Below are 15,182 nucleotides of genomic sequence, written 5' to 3'. Positions count from 1 at the left end.
GCAGGGGAGCCAGTAAGAGGTAGCACAGCAGAGCTGGACGAGATTTTATGATGAAACAGGCTCTAAGGGGAAAATGACAAACTTTTGAAATGGAGACTTTTCAAAAAGCAGGAGCTTGTGCAAATTTCTGAAGAAAAATCAGCCTCCAACCCTGCCTGGCTCCTCCTGGCGCAGCCTGCCTGGCGTGCAGCCAGAAAACCTGTGCTGCGAGCGCCTGTATCTCTGGAGAGGCACAGGTGGCCTCACATGGAGTTGGGCTTATAAAGTCACGGGTGCAAACGGGCTGGTACCCTCTGCCCGGAGCGAAGCTGCAGCAACCCCAACTCCTGCTGGCTCGCTGCCACCCTGCTGGTGTGACTCTGGCATGGCACAGCTACGTGCTCTGCACAGGGCCGTGCCCACAGCTGTCACCTGCTGCTGCTCATGGTCAATGCCTTTCCTACGCCCCAGGCTGTGCTCTGTGCACTGCCATTAAAGCCATTCCAAAGGAACTGCCACAATTTCAGCAGCCAACCCGGCATGGTTTCAGCATCGCTGTCAAAATATTTAACACACACACACACACCCCAAAGGATTCAGAGCACATAAAAACTATGTTAAAATAATGTTCAATATCTAAATTGACCCCCTGATACTAGTTACAGCTCTTCAGGATGTCTTTCTAAACTCATGCTTTTGTCTCTAAAGCTTCAGGAGTCAAACAAAGAGCATTATACTAATTATATACTATACCATGGAGTATTTACAAAAATTCCTGCTCCTCAGAACTGCCTGAGGTAAAAAGACAAGAGAAAGAAGCTTTAATTCCTGTGCTTTGAAGTAAATCAATCCCTTAATATTATCTGAACAGGACTCGGGTGTTGTAAATATTGTTTGGGTCAAAAAGCTAGTCTCACCCTTTTACATGCTAATATCAAGATATTCTAAGTATATAGTACAAATAGCAAAGTCGGGGGAAAAAAAGTGATTCCTATGCTGAAAAACTTACTGTTACTTTTCCTCATATATCAAACAGGTTAATCAATCACAAATGTAATATCTACAAAGCACATTAAAAATACTGTACAATAAATTTATCACTAGAAAACAAAAGCCATAACATCCCAACCCTTGATGAGAAAAATTTAGAAAGCTTCTTAAAGACTTAGGGCAAAGGCCTGATTCCAAATTTGAGTGAAGCTGTATCACAACAACTCACTAGCCACTGTGGCTGCAAAGACACATCCCAGCTGAGGCAAAACTTTTGCTGTATTTGATCAAAGGGAAAAATCAAATTTTGGCATGTAACAAGATTCCTTTCTTTCTTGCTATCATCTCAAAACATTTGCTATTTGAAGCACAATCTATTTGATAATGAGATCTAGATTTATTTCTTCTATTTAAAAATAAATCTGTTGCAGCTCCCTAGCAATTTATAAGGTTTATTTTATAGCTCATTAATTTGGTGCCTGTCTTATACTGGAATGGAGATATTTAATGATACAGATTGATGCTTGATGCACTTTACAGAAACAGTATGTTAGGCACATGACTGCCACTGGCTGGCTTTCAGTGAGACTTTGGCACCTAAAGAAAAAATGTACTTAGCTTAGTTCAACTTATTTCCAAGTAAGAGAATCCACTGTACACTTTAAAATGTAAATGTTCTTTGGATTTATGGCTTTTATTAATTTCATTTTGCTGAACATTGCTAAAAAGCTTACAAGGCCCACCAAAAAAACAAGCAAACAATCTCTCTCTGCCCCCTCCCTCCCCATACAGTCCTGTATGCATTTCCCTACTTCAGACTGCCACCTCGCACAGAGATGCTGAAGTGTGGCTGAATGTAGTATGTTCCTGCAAGGCAGTGTAATTTGCCTGGCATGGACCTCTGTGCTCCTGGGGCTGCGCTGTATTCAGGACTGATTTCATTAAAAGCAGCTTGGGCATCTGTAGACGGTAACCACAGGCTGCAATAGACCCAAATCTTTAGACATGAACCTGTGTGATGCCTACCTTTTCTGCTTCTTCCTCAAATCTACAGCTCTGAGCCCTACAAACTATTCACTTTGGGATCAGATTTCCCAATTGCACCACAGGAAACACTGGAGACAAAACCACAACTCAAATGTGATTCCTCTCTGGAACAGACGAGAGCTTACTCTGGGGAGCTGCCTTCTTCTGTGGTTTGGGACTCCATACAACATGGGAGTGTGCACCTCAGAAGCAGAGCGGAGGGTGATTCATTTTTTCCAAAATCTCTGCTGGAAGAGCCCTGTAGTTACAGCCCCGCTTTGTACTCTGGGAGGTGTCTGTCTGACCCTCCTTGGGAAGCAGTGAGGAATTCACCTGAGGTCTTGTATAACCTGGAAGAGCCTAACCACCAAGTTTCTCCAGCTGCGTAGTTAAAAAGAAATAATTCACTAGCTGCTCAGCCAAACGCTTTAAAAATAATAATAATAATAATAACCTGTCTTCAAAACTGGTAGAGGTTTTCAAGGCAAGAGGTGGAAAATATAAATAAGGACATTCAAAATGTAAGCACTGTACAAACACATGCGTAGGGCTGACTAACTAAAGGAAGCCATTATTGCCAATTTTATTCTCTCTCAAAAGTCTTACCTGCATTGCAGCTTCTCTTTGGGAAGACTGTCCACAAATCCAGGTTCATAAACATGTTTTTAAGTGTTTGTTTGCACTCTACAAGCATTTTTATAAGGCACTGCTTGCAGTTTATCCCGGATTCAGCAATTTAGGATGAATCCCATGGTGAATCAAGACTAAAAGCAATCCCCAGAGGATTAAGTTCATCTCATTGTTCTATATTTTCAGTGGGTAGGTGCTTATTCTGACTATGTTGAGTTTTCAGGCAATAAAACAACTTCATTATTGAAAGTGATAATAACTTTGAGTATTACAATGCATGCTGACACATGAAAACTCATCCACAGCAACAGTGGGATTTAAAAAAAATTGATTTTTTCTTTGAATCAAATGCCCAAGAAGCTGGCTGGCTGTAGTGATATCTGGTAGAAAAGTACACAAGAAGTCAACTGCCGACATGGATGTTCTAAGACATAAAAAGACAGACTGTATAAAGTCTTCCTGCAGCTATTTACACTTCGTGTGGAGAAAAAAAAGAGTAATAGGTCACTTGAACCTTGTTACATTTACTCAGAAAACAGAAATCCCCTTTTCCATTCTTATTTTTCCACACTTCTTGTTTTAAAGTGAATGTGGTAGTTGTCAAGTTGATCGAATGATAGCCTTGGAAATTAGAGTACTTCATCTGTCCTTCAAGCAGGGACAGAAGCTGTGTGTGGCTCCTACACAGTCCACTCAAATGCCACTCAAATACTCAAATCCTGTCATCTCTGTGGGACAGAGTGAATGGAGGAGAAGAGGGAGGGAGGAGAGACGAGCTCATTCTCTCATTGCCTGTTCAGGCTTGAAGTCTCTGTCAATGGCTCTAATAAGTTTGTCAGGTACAGAAGCAGTCTCATAATGCAAATGCCTGAAAGATTAGATGAAGGCCCCTATCACTTCCCAAGTATATCATCTGAAACTTATCACTTCATCTTAAAAGGATGTTTGTTCAGGGATTTTGTAGATTTGGAAATTGCCCCTATAAGGGGTCCTGTTTGGATATCTTTACATTTCAAATATCACAAAGCAGTGGAAGTGGCATATTAACAAAATGCTTTGAACAAAAAGTATTAGTCAACAGCTGACATTTAACCCCACTTAGCATATTAAAGTAATCATGAACAGATTGCCCTTCACTCTACAGCTATGCAGAGCCCTTAATGGTGGGGTCCGTGGGCATATGCTAGATGCCAAGGCTAGCATCTGCACAGCTAGTGGGCTCCTGCATGCAGTTCAGGCCTCAGGTGATTTCTCAACATCACTATGAAGTGTTTCTGTGGAATAAACCAGCATCTGTCACTACATGGCTCCTCTAATTCTTTCTTTTTGTGCTGACAGAAAGCATGCAATAAAGCTAAAGAGAAAACTTAACTTCAGCCAGAAAGACTAGCTTTTTTGCCAGGGGATCCTGGAGCTGCTCCATATCCATTATCCAGCCTAAGGATTTTGCTCCAATTCCAAGAAGGGACAGCTTTTCTTGTGATCTTAGTGATAGTTCTCATCCATAGCTTTCTGCCTCCATTTCCTGCTCCTTCCTTCCTTGCCCCCCACAGCACACACGCACCTAGCATGCAACTGAGGACTTAAACCATGTCACTGTACCACATACCTGCAGAGGCACGTGCAGAGCTGTCCTGGTGATCTCTAAGATAGTTCTCCACTGCAGTCCATGCGTGTGCCCAGTATGATGACATTTTCCCTAGAATTTGGGGAATCTAACCTTTTATCTTCAGGTCAAATATAATAGCCACTGAACCATGTCAAAAGTAAAAGGTTGCAGCATCAAGAAAAAAAGAAACCTTTGCTCCTGCTTTGGTTAAACACCCTGCACTGTAAAGTACAAAAGACTGCTTTGGGGCAGTCAAATTGTTCAAGCAGCAGAGACAAGAACCACTAAAACTGGGCAGGGACAAAGTCATGCTGTCTAGATTTTCAAAGCCTTTGAAAATACATTTGGACATTAAAAACACACAAACAGCTAACACGCTGGATATTTCAGATTCATAGACTAAGGTGCAGATATCCAATTTAAAAATAACAGCTTCTCTTCCCTTAGTCATAAATTCCAGGCTGATCAGATTCTGAATAGCGCTCCCAGATACAAAAGAAAAATAGGGCAGATGATGAATATTTTATTGCTGAATTCTTGCTATACATAATCATATTATTTTATTATCTCATGCTGCGCAGAAAAAAACATGGGAAATGAGGCTAGATTTGTGAATGATAACAATAATTTGTCAAGCTGCTTGATACAAGGATGAAAATATAATAAACATGGTTTTAAAAGTAGAGATAGGAAGACTGGCTACAGCCATGAAATGGAAAAACTTGGAAGTGATTTAAGCATATTAAAGGAATCTAAAAGAGTCTGTGATAGCATAATTTATATAGCAAGAACAACAAAATAAAGTACAAGTCACACCAGCAAAAGCTGCATCCATTAAGACAAAAGGTAACAATTCTGACAGTCCTGGGAAGGAAAAATTAATAAACAACCTCATTACACATCTCCACTCAAGTTTCACCTTGACTTAGAAAAAGCCATTTCCTTAGTACGCTGCACTCCGATTATGCATGGACAGGGAACGCTTCTGCTAATGGCTTTCAGATATACATATTCTAATCCAGCTTTCCAATGGCATTTGTTATAGTTCAAGTTTCCTCATGAATTATCACCTAAAATAAAACACTTTTCTTTATATTCACTCCCAAAGTTAATCCAAAGTCATAAAAACAATTTTTTAAAACACTTTTAAGAAACCAACCTGTTGAAATAACAAAGACATGCGTAGCGGGAGAAGGTAGCTGGAGTATCAACCACAGAAGCACAGAGGTTGGAAGGGACCCCTGGAGGCCTCCAGTCCAACCTCCTGCCCAAAGCAGGCCAAGTTGGAGCAGGTGGCCCAGGACCTTGTCCTGTTGGGTTTGGACACCTCCAAGAATGGAGGCCCCATATTGCAATTTGGCAGGGATAAAACCTGGCTAGAGCTACTGCTTACATGAGAACTAGCAACCAAGCTGTTTTAGTCACTAGCAAAGAAATGGAAACATGGCCCAGAAATATTGTGATCATATTAACTTTGGCAATGGTGGCCTGGTATTTCATTTGACATGTATTAGTTATGTTTCTAGTTGCTTTATCTGTGCACATTTTAGGACCAGGAGAACACCTTAAAACAAAGCAAAAACTCATAACCTCTGAAAGGAAAAAAAAAATCTGGATCAAGTAGCTGAAGGAAGAAACTAATTATTCTTGTTCCTGACTTATCTTTGAAAATTTCAAGCCTTTCCAGGCAGGACTTCAAGCCTCCACAGTTCACTAGGGATTATACACAGCACCAGTAATGCTTTAAAGATGAACTTTTTAATATTAGCTTTTCAAATAATCAACAAAGGATTTGAAGACAAATGTAAATATTTATCCATGTACAACAATCAAACTCTGAGTGACACTTTGGTGTGTAACAGGAGCCAGTATCACATCCAGCTGTCAGACTTGGCTATTTGTTCCCTTATACTGAGATTAGGTGTTCTGCATTTAGCCTGAGGAATCAAATCAGTCAAATTCCCTTGTTTATAAGTGGGTAGTGGAACTAAGCAAAAGCAGGCCCCTCTTCTGATCCAGGAACACCAAAGCCCTTGAAAGCAGTGGAAGCCTCAAATGCCTGACGGACTTGTAATTAGTCAACCTCTGAAAACTCTTGAAAAAGATACCAGAGATAGAGCTCTCCTCAATTTTCCCATATACCTTTTCCCACTTAATTAATGAAGGTATAAAAGAGAATTGAGATCTAATATGCATTTCAGATGGTTTCATCTGCTATGCAACCTCAGGAGTCATGTGTCAATTACCTCTAAAAGAGCTCCTCAAAAGTTAGAGCCAAGAGGACAAATTAAAGCAAGTTTTCTCCTTTGCTTGCAGGTGGTAGAAGGACACCCTAGAATCCTGTCATTTCTTTGCCCTTTCATCCTTACTTTCAGTGAGTAATTCTGGTGCACTTCAAAGCCTTGTTGGTTTGAAAAACCAGAAACAGAGCTCAGAACAAGAATGTTTTGATGTTGGTTTTATTTCTAAATTAAAAGATTAACTGGATGTTCCCCAAACAGATTTCCGTTTCAGCAGTAATATATGTCCTTCTACTACAAGACAGCCAGGCTATGGTTCCACTGCATTTATCAGTCCAGAACTCAAACCACACGGCAGCACTAAGAACATAAAATACAAGAGGCACACACACACGAAGCATCATTATGTATCATAGTATACAGTGAAAGGACAGACATTCAAATCACAGGAGACCCAGGCCTTTGCACTGCTGAATATACATCAACTATGCTAGTTACATCCATAAACAAATGCAAGGCATGACTGACTCTATTTATTATTTCCCCTTGTCATCTCCAGTCACCCCCAAGGACTATCGTTTAATATTAAATGCTGACCTTAAGTTTCCCCCCTGTGCACATGTGCTGGATGTGAGATAGGAAGAAAGTCCCTTTAGTGCCTTTATATAAGCTGTTGCTGGCATGAGGGAGAGAGAGTGACCAAGCACTGCTAAGAGTGGCATTTCAATGTATTAAAGGAGTAGGAAAACCGATCCATGGCCCTGCATTTCCTTATGTACTGTGTGACCTCTTTTAGGTACCCTCTATCTTCCTTTAGAGAGCTTCACTACCAATATTTGTCCTATGTAATTTCTCTTACTGTATGTATTATTCTGACAAAGCTTCTCTTGAGAGCAAAGCATGCCACCTTTCCAGAGGAATACATGGACCTTTCTTTCCAATTTCACTAAGGGTCATCCCAGTGTGTGATCAGCCCTGGCCTAGCTGCTCCAAGTACAGAGTTTCAAAAACAAATCAGGGTTCCAGTGAGGTACCTTAGATGTAAACATAAAAACAAATGGACTGATCTTCATGTCACTGGATGAACCCTTATATTTTTATCAATTGTGACAAACAAGATCAGGCAAGGAAGCAGGATCTTTCAGAAGATGTTTTTTAGATAGGAAAAAAGAATATTATGAAGAAAACAGTTAGATGTGAAATACCTCTCCAACTGCATAAACAAGCACATGTCACAGCCCAGTGCATGCGCCAACACAAAGACATTTGTCTAAAGGAAACAGTATCAGCAAAAAACCCACCTGTGTGGTTAAACAAAGCCTTACCTTTCTGCTATAGATTTTCGTGGGAAGTAAAAATCCTCTCCTGCAAGGTAGGCAGCTGCAGTTCCACCTCCAAAATAGGTTTTCTTCAAGAAGGGGGCAATCTGGTTGTTTACCAGTAACGCTCCTAAACCGGTAGGGAATCCAAAGATTTTATAGAATGAGATGGGGATGAAGTCAGCTTGGTGAACTCTTAAGTCTAGCGGAGAAGTGCTTACATAAGAAGCTGCATCTAGTAGAACAAACCACTTCCCTGGTATTTTGATGGGGCAGACTTTTCCAGATTTTATGTCCTGTATCCATGAAAGGGGATATTTGATACCAGAAAAATTGCTCTGAGCTGGATAAGAGAAAAGATGAGGTGTCGTGCAGTTTTGTTCTTCAGGTGGTAACCTGTTTTTCTCTGATAACAACATTTCCTTTGGTTTTACTGGAACAGATAACACATTCATTGAGGCAGTTATCCCCCTCATACCCACAACAGACGTGTGGCTGTCAGTTAGGTAACAAAATCGACTGCTGGGCTGCTTTGTGCCTTCAGGTATCCAAGGGAATGCTTCTGCTACCAGTTTAAGTGCAGCTGTGCATCCAGAAGTGAAAATGATAGTGTAATCTTCAGCAGTAGTGTGGAAGTGTTGCAATATTCTGGGGGGAAAAAAAGAAAAAAAGAAATCAGAGATCTAGTTATTTTCTGAATTTTCCAAATATTTTATTGCCAGATGATGTCTTTTGTTTTTCCTCAGCATAAATTCTTCTACTCTGACATCTGATTTAGACACACGTAGACAGGTTTGGCCAAATAACGTTCCCAAATAGCACAATAAACTTGAACGAATGTAACCAGAATTATTTTGCCCACCACAGAATCTTTTCAATGCTGCAAAGCACATGGCTGAGACAGAAGATAGAAGGCAGGTCTGCCTGGTTCTGGACAAGGTGGCCAGTGTGATCCCTCAGTGGGATCAGAATTAAGCTTGCATATGATTAGAATGAACATTGGCCTTAAGAGAGGCCAGTTTCACCTGCAAACTTTTAATAAAAAAAGAGTCCCCTATACAGATGTTAGCACCTGCTAATCATCTAAGGCCTCATTCTATCCCAGGTCTTCTGCAGGCCACATAAAACTGAATAAAAAGCTCTGCAAGCCATCTGGACAGGGAGGATATTTATCTACTATGCATATAGCTGAACTTTGCATTCGGAATCCGACAGTTCAGTTTAAAATGGACTAATATGTCCAATCTCTCCTATTATTGACCAGAAACATGTAGTATATTAGTTTTGCTGTTCTAACATGTAATTCCAATCCCTCTTTAACTTTTAGATTATTTGAGTTAGAGTATCTTTTGGTTAAAAACAGATTCTACCCAAATACCAGGCATCTTAATTAAACATCAGAGGATTCTGCAGGGAATACCATAGCATACGGCTTTGTTCCTTGGTTATCCTATTGATAATAGAAACAGAACACAGCAAGGAGCAATAGATTATCCACATAAGGCTGTAATCTCTGTAGCTCAAAAAGATACCCTAAATTAGAAGCAACCTAATGTCTTCCAATGAACCATACTGAGAAAACCTAAGCAAGCTGATCTCTTGAGACATGTGTACGCTGCACAGTCACTGATGCCTAGACAGCACCCAAGTTTGCTCTAAATTACCTTTTGTGAACCATTATCTACTGCACCTTTTGGTACCCACATTATCCTGGATATCTATCACAGTTTTGCAGGGCAGAAGAAAGACTTTCATCAGGTCTTTTCAGAAGGTGAGATACAGCTTCAGTTCAGCTACCTGTCTTGCACAGAGTCTCGATGAACTTTCTCTGAATGAACTTATAAAACTTCTACTAATATTAATGTCAAATGTACACAACCATCTAAGAGACACCGTCTTGTTTGCATGAGGCAGAGCAAACAAAACTAAACCAGAGCATAAATGTTGCTGCTCAGAGGTGTTGTGAGGTTTCCAAGAAATGTTGGATGTTGACCAGCGAGTGAAGAGTTAACAGGACTGAAGTTTGGCAATTGATATGCAAAAGAACTGATACGTGCGCAAAGCTGTTGAACAGAGGACTTAACAGGACTAAAGTCGTCTACCAACCGATATGCGCAAGGATTGATATGCGCAAGGCTGCGGAATGGCAGCATTAACAAGACTGGAGAAGTGAAGTCTGCCACCTGGAACCTGCACGGACCCCCGGGGAGGGAAGAAGCAATACGGAGGTGTTGTGGTCTTGCCTCGCTAGCAGGGTCCTCCCAAGCAGACAAACAAACAGTCCTGAAATTGCGAAACTTGCTAAAAGTCAGCAAAAGCAGTGTTTGCCCAGAGCCCCAGCCGTATAAAGAGAGACTTGGGAGCTAGGAGAGTTTGAGCAGGGACGGGAACGTGACCTGACCATCCTCTCCGGCTGGACCGTGAGTATCCCCCCCCTCCCCTTTTCCTGGGACGCTGGGTTAAGGTAACTCCTCGAGGTCGAGAGTCCTCTCACTAGGAGAGTGAACAAGAAAGCTTTCAAGCAGGGATAAGCAGTCCTTCCAATTAATAACGCAGTAATCGACGGTTTCAGGTTATCCTTTCTAAATTAGTAACTGATGGTTTTGTGTTATCCTTCCTAAATTAGTAATCGCATTATTTTAATGGATGTTAGTAATCCAAGAACTTGTGTGAGGAAATAAACATCTTTTTTATTATTATTATATTACTGTCTCAGTCGTTGCTATCGAACCTTCATAGTGTGACAGTGCGACAGATGTAACAGGGTTTCTCAGGGCATCTCTCCTACTGCAGAGTATTTCTCTGAACAATGTAATATATCAGTGCTCTCCAAGTAGCAGTCACTCTAATTTGTATAATCTCAAGATATAGCCCAGCATTTGGAGAATCTATGAACTCTGGCCAACAATGAGTATCATTAAAAGTCTTCATGCTTTATATAACAGGAGATTCCCTTACTAGGACAGGCAGAAACCAAAAAGATAGCCACATTTAAATTTAAGTTGTACATAAAGTTGACGAAAAATCCAAGCTAAAATTTCCTGAACGCTAGGACAGTAGAGAGAAATGCCTTAAAGTTACAGGTGTCCCAGTCTGAACACAAATCCTACAGACATACAGTGGTAGAGCTGGTTGTGTGGGGTGAAACACTCAAAGTTGTAACACTGGAATAGAAACAATTGCAATGACTTTGGTGATAAGGACTAAAAACCAATCTACAAAGGCACGTTGAAATGATACTGATGACACTGTTTTCTGTTGTAGGAAAGTCTTATTGTACTGGGAAGTACAGGAGGCAACAGATGGATTCATAAACCCATGTTAGACCTAGCACTAGGGTTTCTTCCAAACATCAATTTTTGAAATCCAATGCAATTGTTAGGTAATTTTTGTCTTCTGGATATCACGAAAGAATAACAGGATTTAAAAAGGACATCAGCAGGCCACAGATTTAAGCTTTACATCTTTCAAAAAATTCATTTGAAAGAATTCAGAAGGATCTTTCTCAAATGGATCTGCCAGGTAATCGCTTCTGCAAGCATTCACAGCTCTGGAAAATGTTTTTAAAGACTGTTTTCAGAGAAACCAGCCTTTTCCATTAGGTTTTAGGCTGAAGATGGGGAGAATCACAGTGGTCTAGTATAGGGTACTGCACTAACAGCCTGCTGCATTCATCAGCGTGCCCTGCCCTCTCTGCTCACTGAAAGCACCCACTCTCTCCTTCACCTGCAGTCAGTTGTTCAGCCTTTCCCCCACCACTTGAAGCAGGGGTGTGTCTGTCTGTCTGTCTGTCTCGTACAGGAGACCTGAGGGGAGGATGCTGAAACCCTAAATCCTCAGAGTAGCTTCTGATGCAGGTAAGCTGGCTGTAGGATTACCACTGGGAGCCATGCCCCGAATTTCATGCACGACGTCAGTCTGCCTTAATTCTCCTTTTCCCTTCATTCACTTGGATACAGAAAAGGGGGAAAGCAGGGCAGGCAAGGCCCCTAACTTGATTATTCTTCAAGGAGAGAGCAAGATGTATAGCAAGTCCCCTATAGACTATTACTTCTAAGGGAAAGGAAAGGGAAGGTAGTTCAGTAAGAAGGTCAAGTCTTTGTAACTATGGACATAATTTTACATGTATTATCTGATGTGGGTTTTTTTGTACGTACTAAAGTCATATCAGATAGGATTTGAAATCTTTACACTGATATAAACAAATTACAAAAAGGTTGTGCAATTCCAAACAAAAAAAAATCGAACTTTTTATCCATTTGTGTCTGTGAACACTAAAACAAATTACAAATTCACATGTACGTGCACACAGAGAATACCTTTTGAGTTAAAAATCCTGGTGACAGGAGCAAATCCTTAATATGCAGTGTTTTTTCATAATACCAAGATGACAAGAGCAGCAATAAAAAGCACACTGAAGACTCCTATCAAGTCTGCTCCCTTCTATTTTCTAAGCTTTATCTGCTCTCCTCCCCAGTCAGCCTCCTTGTGCCATAGGCTGAGTGGGAGGTGAGACAGAGCTAGGCAAAATGCCAAATTTTACTCAGGAATAACAACCTGCACTTCTCCACAGGAATTGTACTTACTTACCCCAGCACTTAATTTGACCAAGGGAGACTGTAAAATGACAAAAGCTGGGATGTTGGAATGGTGGATCAGGATTTAATAATGCTATGCTCTTGCCTAACCATGAATAACAGAACCAATGAGTATTTTCACAAAGCATTTGATTATTTTCTATCATTAACTTCACAACTTTACAAAAGAATAAATATTGTTTTGGGTTTTTTGCCTCACAAATAATGACATCTATATAATTAATTCACAAATGAGAGAGACAAAGCTCATGCACATCAGACCTTGGAAAGAAAAATATTTTAACTATATTTAGTTTTTAATCATTTAATTTAGAAACAGCTAAACAATTTTGAAATGAAGTCCATGAAATAACATTGATGTATTTATCTATTCAAGTTCAGTAGCAAAACCTGGCTTTTACATGAACAAATCAAGCTTTAAGGTAAAATTTTCAAAAGTGCCTGGGTGAATTAGGCTTTTAAGTTTCTAAAGCTAGAGAAACAACCAAGTTAGATTTCTAAATGACTTCAATGGGAAGTAGGTGCTTCTGTGAATCTCATTAGGCACCTATTTGCATTTTGGGTCTCTAAATGCTTCAGAAAATTGCTCCAACTCCAGTGTTTGTAGAAGAGTAGAATTTTCAAAGTCAGACTGATATTTTGGCTGAAGTATGTCTAACATTAGAAAAGGAAAATAAATAAATAAAGCAAAAAACAATTGAGTTAAAGGGATTTCATCCTCCACAATGACTCCTGATGTGCGCAGTGGAAAAGCTATGAGCACCTCAGAATAAGGTTTATAAAATGAATGTCACAGACCCCTGAACTGGAGCAGCACTGCCATGACAAAATCAGGGTACTTAGGGACAGAACACTGCAATACTTCTAAATGACTTCTGCGGCTCACAGTACTACGTCCTCAGTTTTGACATTAATATTGGGAAGCACTGGCTATTACATACAGAATCCCTAACACTCTATGTCTTAGTGTAAGACGTATCCCATTATAGTGAAATGCAGTTCACCCTTATTACACTCCTGGAAGATTTATAGCCATATATAAGGTGTTGTTGGCAGCAGGACTAAAGACTTGCTGCAGAAAACTCTGATAGCTTGATCTACTATCGTTCACAGCTGCAAACAGCAGTAGTCTTTTATATTATTACAAGTTTCTACTCTTCAAAGAACTCTTTGGAAGAAGTGACTAACTGGATAATTTTTTCATTAAATATACTGATATGGCGGTGCCATTGGGGGGAAGATGACAGAACGGCTGAGAAAACTCAACTCCATAGCTGGCTTCTGGGTGGGCAGCAGCAGGGAGGCCGGAGGGAGCAGCACGCTCAGCCAATGTGACAATGGAAGCCGCAGGTTTGCTGGAAGGGATGTCCGCCGCAGCTGCAGGCTGCCTGTGATCACCCTCATGCTCCTATTCACCACTGCTTCTTCCTTCATGGCTCGCAGCAGCAGAGCTACCATAGAAGTACAGATGTCCATACCACACCATTCCCAAGATAGTCTCCCAGCATTCAGTTGAGCTACATGTTTGATTTTTTTTCCCCCCATACTGCTAGGTTTTAAATACTTCCAAAATACGCTTTAAATAACTTCCTCCACTCTCTTCAAATTTATCATTCTCCAAACACCTGTAAAAGCTCAATAGCAACTTGGATTGGTGGATTTGGTTCCTTCCGTGTTTTAATTCCAACTGATGCAAGCTTTTCAGCTTCTAGTTGGCAAGATCAAAAGATGGCCAGGAAGTTTAGGATTTTCATGTTTTATATTTGTCTTCACATTTTTATTTAGACTGTATATATGCATACATATATGTTGTGAGTACAATGATTTTGCTAGCTAGTAGCTGACACTATCTAAAAAAGACCCCATTTGAAGTACTGCAATTGTTACAAGAGATTCAGATTTGAAGATAGTTATCTATTTAACAGTACAAGTTTAAATAGCACTTTATACCAGCTTTATAAAGGCTCCTTTTTCAGCTGCACATTTACATCTAAAAATATTTCTTATTATAAAATTCTTCCATTGTCACAACATCCAGGAATACAAATCCAGTTTGGGCTTGTACTGAAAGATGCTTAGCTTGAGCCTCCTGAATTTCACTGTGCTGTTTTCTGCTCTACAGAGACTCTGAAAAGATGTAGCAACAGTTGTCTGAGGAACAGATTTTGTCTGAATGGCAAAAAAAACAAAAACAAAAACAAAAAAAACAAAAAACAATGACTTCTGGGTCCAAAAAACCCAAAATCTCACTTTGATTTAGAAGTAAAATTTTGTTTAAAAAATGTCAGAGGGTAACACTTCTCATAACTGGCTTTATAATATCCCCCCAACACACACAGATGTGCATGTAATATTGACAGATCCTGCATCTGTATTTCTAGGCAAGAGCATTTTAATCTTCTTCATTTATTAATTAAAGGTCAATTCCAGGAATGAAAGCAGTCAGTTGAAAAATTTCCATCAACTTCAATGAAGGAATAGAATTGGATCCTAAGGTAAACTGCTGTGGTTGTTACCAACACCAAGGCCTGGTGCATGACAGCCTGCTTTTAGGCTTAATGTCAGATGCAGCAACAGTTCTTCTGTATATGTTCTTTCATCTACTCATATGAGGAAAAGAGGAACAGAAGATGTGGGTACCCTCATTTAAGGCAATATAGTAAGATACCATGAACAAGCACACACTGCTTAACACACACACCAAACCTTCCTTACTGCTCTCACTGCCAACAGTAAGAAGTGACAGCATAGCTTAACCAGTAGGAACTGCATCTCCAAGGGAAGTGTTCTG

At 40.2% G+C, this 15,182-nt stretch overlaps 1 protein-coding gene across 1 annotated transcript in view; it reads right to left on the bottom strand.

Annotated features, from left to right (window-relative positions):
• The window catches only part of MOCOS (molybdenum cofactor sulfurase), a 141,640-nt gene extending 132,169 nt beyond the window's left edge, over positions 1–9,471 (bottom strand). Inside the window, exons 1-2 of the mRNA XM_067292170.1 lie at positions 9,458–9,471; positions 7,800–8,441 (exon numbers count right to left, since the gene is read on the bottom strand). Coding sequence (XP_067148271.1) covers positions 7,800–8,441; positions 9,458–9,471 — 656 coding nt within the window. The remainder of the gene's footprint in view (positions 1–7,799; positions 8,442–9,457) is intronic.
• Positions 9,472–15,182: the final 5,711 nt, after the last annotated feature.

This window comes from Apteryx mantelli, chromosome 2, assembly GCF_036417845.1.
Source record: "Apteryx mantelli isolate bAptMan1 chromosome 2, bAptMan1.hap1, whole genome shotgun sequence".
Classification (NCBI taxonomy): Eukaryota; Metazoa; Chordata; class Aves; order Apterygiformes; family Apterygidae; genus Apteryx; species Apteryx mantelli.
This window is presented reverse-complemented; position numbering and strand designations above follow the sequence as displayed.